Here is a 13,468-nt window from a genome sequence, read left to right on the forward strand (position 1 = left end):
TTGCCAACAGGTTAAAGTCAGATTTCACATGGAACTCTTTCCTTCTCTTGAAAAATGGGAAGATGGGGACAATATTAGCCTAATGTCACTGCCTGGAATCAATTGGCTGAAGCCAGATGTGTGCTCTCAGTTCTCCACAGCTCCCCCCTTCCCTGGCATAAGAATCCGGCTAATTTCTCTCCTTTGGATTGGTTGCCTGGCCACTGTACACAGCTAAAGTCTGGGATCCCTGGTTGTTGACTGTGTTTGACAATCTTTTTTGTGGTTCTACACACTTTTTGAGAATCTGGAGTTATAGTCTTTCTCTTCAGTGCGTGCGTACACACACACACACACGCACACACACATAGCATACAATTTGGAGGTTTTAGTCCCTTCTAAAACCAGGTTGTAGAGTCCCAGGGGAGGGTTCCTAAGTCATAGATACCATCGCCCTTTCCCCATCCTCTAACAGTTTTCCCCAGTTTTTCCCGTGGCTGCTCCTTTTCAACATTTGAGCTTTAGCTTAAAGAGCTCCTCTAAGAAGGCCTTCCTTAATTAATCTTCCATTACAAAGTTTCTATCCCCCTTCCTCTTCCTGTTCTAGTCCTTTGCTGTTATTTACCCTAGAGGGCTTCTCACTCATTAGTTCACCAGTATTTTATCTTATGTCCCCCAATAGAATATAAGGTCGAGAGGACACTGTATCCCCAGCACCCAGAATGGGCAGTGCCTGGGATTCATGAAGCCCTTACAAGGAGATTGTTGAAATGAATGAATGGATGGATGTCCCCAGTCTCAGACTCCTCCAGACTTCAGGGGGAGGAGCAGGTGGGAGAGCAGCCCTTCATCAGTAACCTGGGGTCAGTACGGGCCCCGCGGCCCCCGCCCCGCGCCGAGTGCCCAGCGAGCGCCGGGAGGGCGGAAGCTTAGGGGCCGGAACCGCGGCGCCCTGCACGCGGGTTGCGGGGGGGCCGCTTAGCGGACCGGACCACGGCGGCGACCGAGGCGGGGACGGGCCGGGCCCGGGTCTGAGGCGGCGGCGGTGGCGGCATGGCCGGGCGGCGGGTGAACGTGAATGTGGGCGTGCTAGGCCACATCGACAGCGGCAAGACCGCGCTGGCGCGGGCGCTCAGCACCACGGCGTCCACCGCCGCCTTTGACAAGCAGCCGCAGAGCCGCGAGCGCGGCGTCACGCTCGATCTCGGCTTCTCCTGCTTCTCGGTGCCTCTGCCCGAGCGCCTCCGGCCGGCGCTGCGGGCGCCCGAGGCGGGTTCCGAGTCCGCGGAGCCGCTGCTCCAGGTCACGCTGGTCGACTGCCCCGGGCACGCCTCTCTCATCCGGACCATCATCGGCGGTGAGCGCGGGCGGGGGCGAGGGACGGGGCGGGGGCCGGGCTCGGGGCGCCGGGTGGAGCGACCGAACTCTGTCGGGCGGCTGCCGGGGAAGGGGATTCCCCCCACCTTACAGGTGGGCAGGTGAGGGGGGTTTTCGTGGGCAGGTGAGGGGTTTCCCTCCACTTTACAGGTGGGCAGGTGAGACGCTGAGGGACTTTGGGGTTCGAACTCACAGGTGGCTGTCTTGGAAGCTTTTCCCACACAACACAACCGAGTTTTCCTTAAAATAAACAAAAACAAAAATACAAAATGCGTTTGGAAAACATGACCAAGTTAGAAAGTTGAAAGACCACAGAAAGACATGCTTGGAAACTTCAAGAAAAAAAAAAAGGTCTGCACTCACCTGTGCTTTAGTCCCTCTGGCTCCCCTTGCTAGGGTCAACCACTATTCTCAGTTTCTTGTGTATCATTTTAGAAAAAACTCCATGTACTTGAATTTACCTAAACTCACTTAGGTCTATGGACAGGGCTTTACAACTTTTTTTTTTCAGCAGTAATAGAAGCACATGGTACAAGCACATTGCTGATCTGTAATACCTAGTTTCCTTCTCTGTTTTCAGTGTCTTGTTTCCTTGCAGTAATATTCTGTGTGCTAATGAGCACATAAGGGAGTATATATTGGGCAGATGCTTTCATTGGCCTAGTCGTGGATGCAGCTTCCTTGATGGCCAGCATTCAGGGCCCCAGCTATAGTAATGAGTTTAAGTACTTTCATCTTGGTTACCTTCCAGTTGTTCCAGGCCTCAGCCAGTCTAGGATCGTTTCCCCATTTAATAGAAGAGGAAGTAAAGGCCCAAGGAAGTGAAGGGCCTTACTCAAGTTTACACTGCCTGCTGTCTTCTACTCAATCCCTGTTTCAGTGGTTAGATGAGTCTTAAGGAGCTCACAATCCTTTTTACCTCTTCACCTCTCTTATAAGTGAATTCAATTTGGTCATAGTCAAATACATTTTAGGACATGTACTCTGAACCCATCCAGGTTAGAGGTGGAAGGGGCAGATTAAAAAACAGGAGAGAAGGCAAATTCTTAGCCTTTTGTATTAATTGGTGTAGGTGAGTGGTGAAGGAAACACACTTTTGGAATCAGACAGAAATGGGCTTGTTGCCTGGCTTTGACCCTTACCAGCTGTGTGAACTTTGAGCTTAATTCTGACTCATCCACACACTGGCAGATAACAGTAGTGACACAGTTGTTTATTGTCTTGCATGTTTGCCACTTCCTCTGCAAATTCTGCAAGGAGTATGATGGTTACCATTTAACAGGGGAGGAAACTGGGAGTTAGGCCAAATGTCTTGCCCAGTGTCACACACCACCCAGATCTGATTCCAAAGCTGAAACCCTTTCCACATCTCTCTGGGTCACTTTATTATCTCTTCCCCCCACAAGTTTTGTTCCGACATAAACATTTGTAGAGAAACTCTTCATACAACGGAAAGGTTTCTTGCGCCAGCCTGATCCTATATAACCAAATTATAATAACCCAAAGAATTCCAGAAGTCCTTGATTTAGAGTGTAAAACTAGAAGATGGTGTATTCATTTGATCGAATGTTGTGTTGCTATATAAAAAGGAACAAAGTTGTAAGGCATGTGATGTTGTGGATGAAACTGTGGAACATTTTCTGAGGCAAAATAAGGCAGAAATGAAAGGGCAAATATTGTATGGTCTCATTTAGAAAATACTTACAAGAAAATTGGGACCTAATTATAAGCTCTTATGGCAGTCACATTTAGTCCAGAGCAGTAATTGTTATTTCTAGATTTTGAGAAGCTGTGCTATATATATAAATAAAACCTGATACTTTTAGAGATAAGAACCAAGCTGATCAGGTTGGGATTAAGGTAATTCAGGATACAGGGGTAAGGAAGACATTGTCTGTATTTTAGAACTTTGCCTGCTGTATGAGACCAAAGGAAGAAAACTTTATTTTGTTCAGGTCTTAAATTTTCTGTAGCACATAATCTAACTCAACCTGACTAGATTAGATCATTTAAATAAGTCAAACACAAGGAGCCCAGAATGAGAATGAGGGCTGTAATCCTGTATAGTTTAATAAATCCTAGGTACATCCCAGAGTATATTAAGCAGATAATCAAAAAGTATTGGCAAAGTTCTTTGAGGGATGGGAGGGAAAATATGGAACTAATAAACTTTATCACCTGAGAAACCTGATACTATGGCAAGCATTAAGGACACCCAAATCAATAGGCCAAGCCCTTGATCTTGAGGCTTGTTCTTGTTTAAGGTTATTTATGTAGCGGAGAAGCTGAGCCTACCTATAGGTAGTCTAAGAGTTGCTTCCAAAGGACCTCTTTTGTTGCTCAGATGTGGCCTTTCTCTTTCTAAGCCCAGCTCTGCAAGTAAAACCGTTAGCCTCCCTATTACGTGGAATATGACATCCAGGGGTGAAAATCTCCCTGGCAGTGTGAGATATGACTCCCAGAAATGAGCCTGGCCCTGGCACTGTGAGATGGACAATCCCATCTTGACCAAAAGGGGGAAAAGAAGTGTAATAAATAAGGTATTAGTGGCTGAGAGAGTTCGAATAAAGTTGAAGGGCTAATCTGGAGGCTATTCTTATGCAAGCTTCAGCTAGATATTGCTACTTATCATAGTTTGCCAGACCCCAACCAAAACCATTCCTGCCAATCCTAAAGAACACCTAGGGCATTATATGAGCTTCTACAAAGGTTCCATGTACTCGGATTACTTTCCAGAAAACTACAACCTCCAGATGGGTTCCTAGACCAGATAAGTCCTGAAATGCAGAGGGGCCTAGCTTCTCCAGAACATCATCTAGTTCCATCCCCCTATCCCATATTATCGACAGCCCCTTTCCACATGAAAAGTTAGAATGGGCATGGACCATATACCCCTAAAGAATGGGAGAAAGATCAAAGGTGAGGGTGGAGTTATACAGAGAAGGTAGGGTTTATTTAGCAAGTGAATATGATTGCTGAATCATTATATTGATGTTTCTTTTAGTCTCCAGTGTCTTGGAGCAGCTAGTAGTAAAAAGCTAAAATTGTAGAATTGTAATCCATACCAAATTCTGAAATCTGTTCTACAGCTAATTGTTGTGGTGCACTTTGAAATTTATTGCTTTTTTGTATGTGTTATTTTTCACAAAAAAAGAAAAAAAGTCGACTGTGATGATGAATGCACAGCTGTATGATGATGCTGTGAGCCATTGATTGTACACTTTGGTTGATTGCATGATATGTGAATATATATTTGTCAATAAAATTGCATTAAAATAAAAAAAAATTTTAAAACCAGAAGAAAAGAAGAGAGATTTTTCTATTCTTATATGTCGATTGTTGCTCTTCACATATTTCTCTCACCTCCTAAGCAAGGAGACTTTCTTTATCTTCTTACCAGGCATTAAAATGTGGCTGGTGCACATTGAAATGGTGAGACCAAGGCTACTCCTATTCTTCTGTAAATAGATCATGTATCCACCTTGCTTTTTAGGGAAATGAGGAAGAAAGTTGATAAGGTGTTTGTTTTTGTGCTCTTCCTGGCCCACGTGCATTCCCCTCCTAGATTGTGTTTGTGCAGCAGCCATGCTGGGGATTTAGTCTGTTTTTCAGGTGAGGAAACTGAAGCTTGGAGAGAAGAGTACCTGGGGTTGGTGTTGGAACCTGACTATGTTGACCCCTAAAATCTCGGTCTTTTTAATACTTTTAGTTTTGTTCTTATTATCTGTGACCCCGTGAAAGTTTATGCCTTCTTGAAATGGCTCCAAAGGCCAAAGTTTGGCTTAGGGTACTAGGACTCCTACAATTTTGGACATTGTGCTTCTCTTTTCTGCTTGACTTCCTCCTCTGGCTAATTCATTTTCTGCACAGTTATTGGTATAATCTTTTTAAAAATGTTGATCAGGTTTGGTGGTTTCTCACAAAGTTTACTTTGTGAGCCAGCAATTTCACCCTTAGGTATATATTCCAAGGAACTGAAAGCAGGGACTCAAGCATATACTTGTACACCAATGTTCATAGCAGCATTATTCACAAATAGCCAAAAGGTGGAAAGGTCCCAAAGGTCCCTCAACAAATAGATGAATGAATAAACAAATTCTGGTCTAGCTGTGCAATGGACTATTATTCAGCCATAAAAAGGAATGAAGTTCTGATGCATGCAATATTATGGATGAACCTTGAAGACATTAAGCTGAGTGAAATAAGATGGATATAAAAGGATAAATAATATATGATTCCACTTATATGCAATATAGAAAATAAGCAAGTTTCGTATAGACAGAAAGTAGATCAGTGGTCACCAGCAGCTGAAGGAAGGGGAATGGAAGTTACTGCTCAGTGTGTGCAGAGTTTCTCTTTGGGGCGATAGAAAATTTGTGGGTATAGAGAATCATGATGGTGGAACAACATTCTAAAAGTAATGCCACTGAATTGTACATGTAAGAATGGTTAAAATGGGAGGTTTTAAGTCGTATATATGTTGCCACAATAAGAGAAAAAAGGAGAAAGAAAAACAAATATTGATCAGATCACATCACCTCTCTGCTTGAAGACTTTCCAGTGGTTTCCTGCTGCACTGAACATGAAGTCTAGACTCCCCAATACGGCCCAGTGGACCCTGTGTGGTCTGGCCTCTGCTGTCCTCTCAGGGCCTCTTCTACCACTGCTGTCCCTTGCTCCTGACCTGCAGTACCATGGGCCTTGTCTCCACTCCTTGAATGGACTAGGTTGCTTCTTCCCTCAGGATCTTTGCACTTTCTCTTCCCCCTATTTGGTAGGCTCTGGCTCCTTCTCATCATTTAAGTCTTAGCTCGAATGTCACCTCTTCAAAGAGACCTTCCTATCTAAAGTTGTGTCCCCAACTCTCAGCACCCCATTCTTTCTCATGTCCCTGTTTTGTTTCCTGCACAGCCTTTTCCACTATCTGACACTGTTTATTTGAGGATGGTCTTTGTCCTCTGCCAGCATGTGAGCTCTTTGAGAGCAGAGCAGGAGCCTTTTCTGTCTTATTCTCAGTGTATACTCAGTGCTTGGAACAGAGCCTGGCATATGTAGGTATTCCGTTAAGTTTTGAATGAGTGAAGACTGTGTGCCAGCTGCTGGGCTAGCTGGCTGTAGTGAACAGATAACTTCCTTTATATGTTAATGGGTAGAAAGCCATTAGCATAGGACCTGGAGTATAAATTCTATACTTAGTTTTTCCCCTCCTCTCTAGGAACCTCCAGCAGAGCCTTGGAGAGGATACTGTACTAAGTGCAGAGTAATCCCTAAGAGCTTTTTGCACATAGGGCAAAAGAAGGAATAATTCACTTTGCTGGGGAGTGGGTGTAGGGTATGATGGAGAAAGAGCTTTCCTGGCAGAGGAAATTGCTTGGATAAGGCTCTGAGGCTTAAACCTGTTTTGTCTGTTTGGTATCAGTGTGATGTGTGTGGAGGTATGCCCAAGAGGAAGATTGAAAGGTTAGATCCCACAGGGCCAGGTCCTTTAGTGGGATGGGCATTGCATTTAGATTTAGCCATTTGTGTAGATTTTCTTGTAAAGGTTTAGGAGCTCCTTGGAAGGCTTTTAAAGTGGATTTGGAGCATAATCAGTCCCAAGCTTTAGAAAGATGCAAGACTCCCTGAGCAGTGACTCCCACTGGCAATGGGCATAGTTTTCTCTTGATGTTCCCGCACCTGGGATCCCTGGAACAGAGGACTCTGCTTAGAGTTCCTAGATTATTGTTCCTTATTTAGATCCCTTGCTGAATACATTTTCCCCAGTAGAAGGAAATTAGAAATGGTTGTCTGAGTTCCATGATGATATCTCTGAAGTTTAATATATCTTAAATTAAAGCCGGCTTTCTGTAATTCTATTGCTCCCCCAAATACTTTCACACAAAAAAGATTCCTTTTAACTTAGAGAAAATTGGATTTTATCTCCCTTGAATCCATGTGGCCATAGATAAAACTCTGAAGTGGTAGTGTGGGGTTAACAGTGGTAATGGTACTTAGCATTTATTTAGTAACCCCCTTCTACTGTATTATGATTTTTTTTTAACCCCAGTAAGAGGCAGTAAAAGGTGATGTTCCCATTTTACAGGTGAAGAAGCAGAGGCTCAAGAGGTTGGGATGTTGGGAACCCAGTTAATAAATGTCTGAACTGGGTTTGAACCCAAGTTACTGTAACTGAAGTAAAAAATTCTCCAAAGTGAGTAAAAAAAAAATGTGCCCATCCATGCCAGCCGCCAAGAGTCATGTCTTAGGGCAATATTTTTCTCTAATCCATTTTTGAGGATAAATCTTTCAGGGTTAGAACTTCAAAAAGATTCAGTAATGTATGTTTTAAAGACTTGGGTGGGGTGAGGGACTTAGAATCATCCTCAATCTAACTCTGGCAGGGAAGAGGAGGACTAAAAAATGTTGGTACAGTAGCCTGGCAATTTATAGTTCTCTGGTGGCTGCTAGGATTAACAGCGGTTTGTCTCCCGGTCTTTTGTTCTTATTGTTAATGAACAACAGCTCTTCTGCCACAACTGGTCTGCCTGGGATCTCTGGCTTCCTGTCCCCACCGTATAAGCAGTGCATCCTGCTGGGCATGCACCCCCATCTGGGCCAGCCCTGCCCAGGACTGCTGGAATCTGCAGACGTCTTGCAACTTTGACTTAGGGTTATTCTTGTTGGAGGAGAAAAAACAACCAGGAGCCCAGGAGATTTTGGTCTCTTCAGCCTGGGAGAGATTATTTTTTTTGCAGACTTAAGCTCCTTGCCTTGTTCTTGTCTTTCCAACTCTCAGCTCTCCTGTTGCTGATATGGAGAGAGCACTGGCCTCTTTGGTCTGTTTTATTGAGGGGTATATGCTGCTGTCAGCCTGAGAGGCTCTCTTTGAACTCATGACATAGGATGTGCATGTGTATGAGTGGATATGTGATTGTAATCAGGGTTTTTATGTGACTTTGAGGCATCTGCATGAAGCAGTGTAGTATGGCAGAGGGAGCACCCCGGAGGCCCAGTCATGCTGGGCTTGGTGGTTGTGGCAAGGAGTTGGGGTTTTAGTCTTAATGCCAAAAAAGACTTTTGATTTTCTTCGCCCTTAGTCTTTGTATGAGAATCAGTGTGGGAATACATCTTGTTAAATTATGATACTCAGGTATGTTTGCCCTAAAATATGGAGGCATATCTAAAGGAGTTGATAGGACTGGAAATGCTTCCTTCACCTTATCTTCCTTAGCCCCCCTGTCTGGCATTAGCTCCCCACTCCTGCATACCCACCCAGGGATAGCTGCCTCTTTTATCTTCTTCATTAAAGGGTTCACACCCTAATGGAAATATTCTACTCTTCCAGAACCACTTCTGTGACGTCCTCTACTATCAAGTGAGGCTGAGGCTCACACAGGAGTCTCTTGCCTTAACTTGCTTTAAAGCCTCTTCACGGCCAATAGGAAGTCTGCCTCAATCAGTTCAAAGCGTGTCTCTCTATTCAAATACGAGTTTTTCTGTTTTGCTTGGTACCTTATTATACTCTGATCTCTACCTGATTTCCTTCCACATTGGAGTGCCTTTAGCTGCCTCCAAGAGGCTTGAAAGTTGGACTTTGTAGCACTTTCTCCTAATGCTGGGCAGCGGGTGACTTTGCTTTGGTTTGGGTGACAGCGTGGGAGTAGCGCAATATCACAGATGCAGCCTTGAGTTTAAATTAATACAGAATATATGAGCAGGAACCAACAGGAAAGAAAAATGGAAGCAGGTAGTCATATTTCATTCTGTTGGGGTACATTTTTCTTCTCATGGGGCTTGTCCTTGAGAACAAAACATATCAAATGTTAAATCAAAGAATATTTTTGTAGTCATGCTAGGAATAGGAAATAATGCAAAGACTTTGCCTTCTTGAGGCAAATATTTCGCTGGAAGGTTATAATGAAAGTCAGAAGGAAATCATAGCCACAGCTTTGGGAAAGCTGTAATCATTTAAAATTAATTGCTTTTAAACTTTTTCACTGAGCATCTCCTTTGTTTTCTATCAGTATGTCTCTTGGGTTTTTCTTCAAAATCACTTTATTCAGGTTGGAATAAGATTTGGGCAGGCATCCCAGGAAATATCCAGTAAATTAAGCCCTAAGACATATTCCTCTCTCTGTCATTCTTTTGTTTGCTGGTGCCTCAGCCAGGCTGGAGCTGCTTGATTCTCTCTTCCCTTTTACCAGAAAGGGTTTTGATGGGATGTGGAAGATGATGGTGTCTGCAGTTCTGGTGCTCTGGGTTTCCCAGGGGCCCCAGTCTTGGTGAGAGTGGAACTGGCTGTCATTTCTGAGGTAGACTCTTAGAGGGGCAGAGAGTTAGGGAAGGAGCCCTTGTGGGTCTAGACTTGAACTGTGCATCATGCATCTTCTACTAAGTTACCACTCTCTACTGTGACAACTTGTTCCATGCCTGTTGTTCCCATTAGCCTGGAAACATCGTGAGGTAGAGGCAGTGTTGGAATCATCTTCAGAGCTCGGGGGTCAGTACAGGCCCCGACACAGAGTAGGTTCTTAGTAATTTTTAAAAATGTTTTTGTTGTGCTACAATTCACATCCCATAAAATTTACCCACTTAAAGTGTATGCTTACATGATTTTTAGTGTACTCATGGTGTTGTACAACCTTCACCACTAATTCCAGAAATTTTCATCGTCCCCAAAAGAAACCCCATTCCCATTAGCCAGTCACTCCCATCTCCTCCTCCCCTGAACCCTAGTCAACCACTAATCTGCTTTCTGACTCTTAATTTGCCTATTCTGGACATTTCATGTGAGTGTAAACCATACAATATGTGACCTTTTATGTCTGATTGCTTTCACTTAGCATGATGTTTTCAAAGTTCTTCCATGTTGTATTATGTATTAACACTTCATTACTTTTTATGGCTGAATAGTATTTCATGGTATGGATGCACCACCTTTTATTTGTCCAATCATCAATTGATAGGTATTGGGTTTTTTCTACCTTTTGGTCATTGAGAATAATGCCATGAACATTTCTATACAAGTCTTCACATGAACATGTTTTCAGTTCTCTTGGGTATATACCTAGGTGTGAAATTGCTGTGTCAAATGGTAACTATTCTGAAGAATGCCTTTAGTTTTTTAACCTTTTGAGCAACTGCCAAGTTGTTTTTCAGAGTTGTTACACCATTTTACATTCCCACTAGAAATGTATGAGGGTTCAAATTCTCTACAACCCCACCAACACTTGGTATTGCCCTTCTTTTTGATTCTAGTCATCTTATCCTAATGAGCGTGAAGTGTTATCTCATTATGGTTTTGACTTGCATTTCCCTGTGGCTAGAGATATTGAGCATCTTTTCCTGTGCTTATTGGCCATCTGTATATCTTCATTGGAGAGCTGTCTTTTGAGATTCTTTGCACATTTTAAAGTTGGGTTGTTTGTCTTTTTTATTTTTGAGTTTTCTGCATATTCTGGATACCACACTCTTATCAGATATATGATTCGCTAGTATTTTCTCCTATTCTGTGGGTTGTTTTTACTCAGTAATACTTGATATTAAATAAATGAGTGTATTTCAGAGGATTAAATGTACCCAACACATTCCCTGAGCTGTAGGAAGTGTGCCATAGTTCCATTTGCTTGTTTCTGGAATATCTGTTAGGGACCCTTCTGCTCTCTTTTTGGATCTGCCCTTTGTGTCCTTCATGCTTGGGTAGGAGATGGATCATCCCAACCCGTTTATATCCTTTGGTAAAGGTGACCACATTAAGGTCTTTTCCTGGGGAAAATAAATGGTGGCCCATGAGCCAGGCCTGGCCTGCAGATATGCTTTCTTTGGCCCATATAATCTTTAAACATTATAAAAAAATCATTGCCAGCATTTAAAAATCGGGAGATTGCCTGTAAAAACCCAATGTTAGAAACTCAGCTTCTCTAAAGTATGAGAAGATTTTATCCCTGTGGAGCCATGTTCCAGGTTGGCAGCCCTGGGCTGGAGCTGAGTAGCAGGGCTCCCTTGGAAGGGGCAAGTAGCCTTTGGGCTGCCTCTTCTGTTACATGTCAGGTCCCTGTGGATAGCCCCTGCTTGGAGGGCTTTCTGTAGCCTGTGATGGTGGAAGAGGATTGGTTGTTACTGTGATGTGACACTTTAATCCGTTTATTCAGAGAGTCTGCCAACCTGTGTGGAACAGCATTGTTTTGGATGTGAGGGTAGATGCACAGATATACCTGTCTTAGAGAACTCACAGTCTAGAGTAGGGAGGCTTGGGACAAGAGGGTGGTGTGAACAGTCGGTTAAGGCAAGATGCAGAGTTGTAAGGGCTTTAATAATGAGAAGCAGAGACATAAGTGCCTTGGACAGGCAGAGGGGTATCCCATGGGAGGGGACACTGGGTTGTGCCACAAAGGCAGAGTACACCTAGGAAACAGCCGGAGCAGAGGCCGGAGGTGTGAGAACAACAAACCCAACCAAGAATAGGGGCAGTCAACATAACTGGCCCTTACCCTGGTGGAGAAGTGAGAGGAGCTGAGACCAGGTCAGAAGGTTCCTGGTAGAAGGGTCTGTCCTCTTGCAATTTTAAAGGCTGGTTGAGATGTGGCCAGTGGAGAAGATGGGAGACATTCCAGCTGGAGGACACAGTACCCAAAAGACACAGAAACCGAAGATAGCAAGGTGCTGAGTTTGGAATGGGAGGGCAGGAGAGTGAGGTTCATGGAAGAGCCAGTGGGCCGTTGGACTGAGGTTCAAGCAGCCTGCAGGGTCAGGGCTTAAAGAGCTGTGGAAATCTCTTGTGGAGGAAGGGGGAGGTTTTAAGTTTGGAGATCCTTCTGGCTTTTAGAGTGCTCCTTCTGAGTCTGAGAAGAGGCCGAGACAAGTGCTCTCTGGAGTAGATGCGAGGAGGCCTTGTGACTAGCAGCTTCCAGATCCTGCTGGGAGGAGGGGAGGAGGAGAAATACCTCAGGCAGAACAGAGACCACCAAGAGGGAAGGTGCACCTCTGAGGTGCAGCTGTTGCTCCACCGAGCACAGACTGGGGAAAGTTGTGCCTTGCAGCCTTTTTCAGAGCATCTCCTATAGTTGCTGGACTCTGTTCTGGACCTACAGTTGACTTTGTCTCCCTTCACCCTCCCAGCCAGTCTCTGAGGTAGGTGCTTTCATCTTCATTTTATTGGTGATGAAAGTGAGGCTCCCAGAGGCCAGCAGCTTCCTTCAGGTCCCACAGTTAGTGGGGTGCTAGAGCTGAACTTTTAACCTCATCTCTCTGATTCTAGCTCTTGGCTTTTGCCCACAAGCTCTGTTCTCAGACCTTTGCTCTTGCCTGCTCGGATAGAAAATTGTGGCTCCTGAGGAGCATTTTGTAAGTCAAATTGTCAGAAATAGAGATTTCTGCCTCTATTTTCCCCTGGATTCTTTGAGTTTCATTTTTTGTCTTTTAATTTCTTGTGCTGTGTGATTAGGCTCCTGCTGCTTTGAAGTGGCCTTTGTTGAGTGGGTAGGGAGGGAGGGAGGGAGGGAGGATCTAAGGTAATGTGGGTGATCTTCTTTTGGCAGAAGAAAAAACAACTTTTGCTGTTGAGAGAGAAGTTGACTTTCCCTCTTTCCGTATCTCTTGTGTTATGATGATGCCTCTCTTGTCTTGGGGCCTTCAGGAGGACTAAAATAATTTCCTTTGTCTCTAACCTACTTCCCGAGGATATTTATTTGGTGGCAGGCACAGGTGCTACCTAAAGATAAACATGACTTCTTTTCTTTTAAAATTAGGGCTTGAAACTTGCTAATATTGACCTGCTTGGCCTCAGGAACCTGCCCCATCTGGCCTGGGTTTCATCATCCATCGATTTGCTTGGGTTTGTTTCTCAGAGCTCTGGAGGATCAGTGGCTTGTCCTTGGTTCTTGGAACTAGAGCTCAGCCTTGCCAGCTATGTTGCAACTAGGCACTTTTGAAAGGAAACAGCTCTGCATGTGGTCATTCCCAGGTGATTCTCAGGGCCTTTGCCATTAACACCAGAGACCCTTGTGTGTGTTTGCTCAGTATCCTTTATTCTCTAAAATGACCATCCAGAACACATTCAGAGATGCGCCTCAGAAGTTACACTGTAGGGAAAAAAAAGCCTTTACATTAGAAGGACTCCCTTTCTTGAGCACTA

At 44.2% G+C, this 13,468-nt stretch overlaps 1 protein-coding gene across 5 annotated transcripts in view; it reads left to right on the top strand.

Moving 5' to 3' along the window:
* The first annotated feature begins 981 nt into the window (after positions 1 to 981).
* EEFSEC (eukaryotic elongation factor, selenocysteine-tRNA specific) overlaps positions 982 to 13,468 on the top strand; it is a 348,015-nt gene continuing 335,528 nt past the window's right edge. For 3 of the 5 annotated variants that reach the window (XM_077116355.1, XM_077116352.1, XM_077116354.1), the window contains exon 1: positions 982 to 1,336. In XM_077116355.1, coding sequence (XP_076972470.1) covers positions 1,033 to 1,336 — 304 coding nt within the window. In that variant the 5' untranslated portion in view covers positions 982 to 1,032. The remainder of the gene's footprint in view (positions 1,337 to 13,468) is intronic. The other 2 variants (XM_077116351.1, XM_077116353.1) reach the window with 2 other exon arrangements.

Source organism: Tamandua tetradactyla, chromosome 9, assembly GCF_023851605.1.
Source record: "Tamandua tetradactyla isolate mTamTet1 chromosome 9, mTamTet1.pri, whole genome shotgun sequence".
NCBI classification, from domain to species: Eukaryota; Metazoa; Chordata; class Mammalia; order Pilosa; family Myrmecophagidae; genus Tamandua; species Tamandua tetradactyla.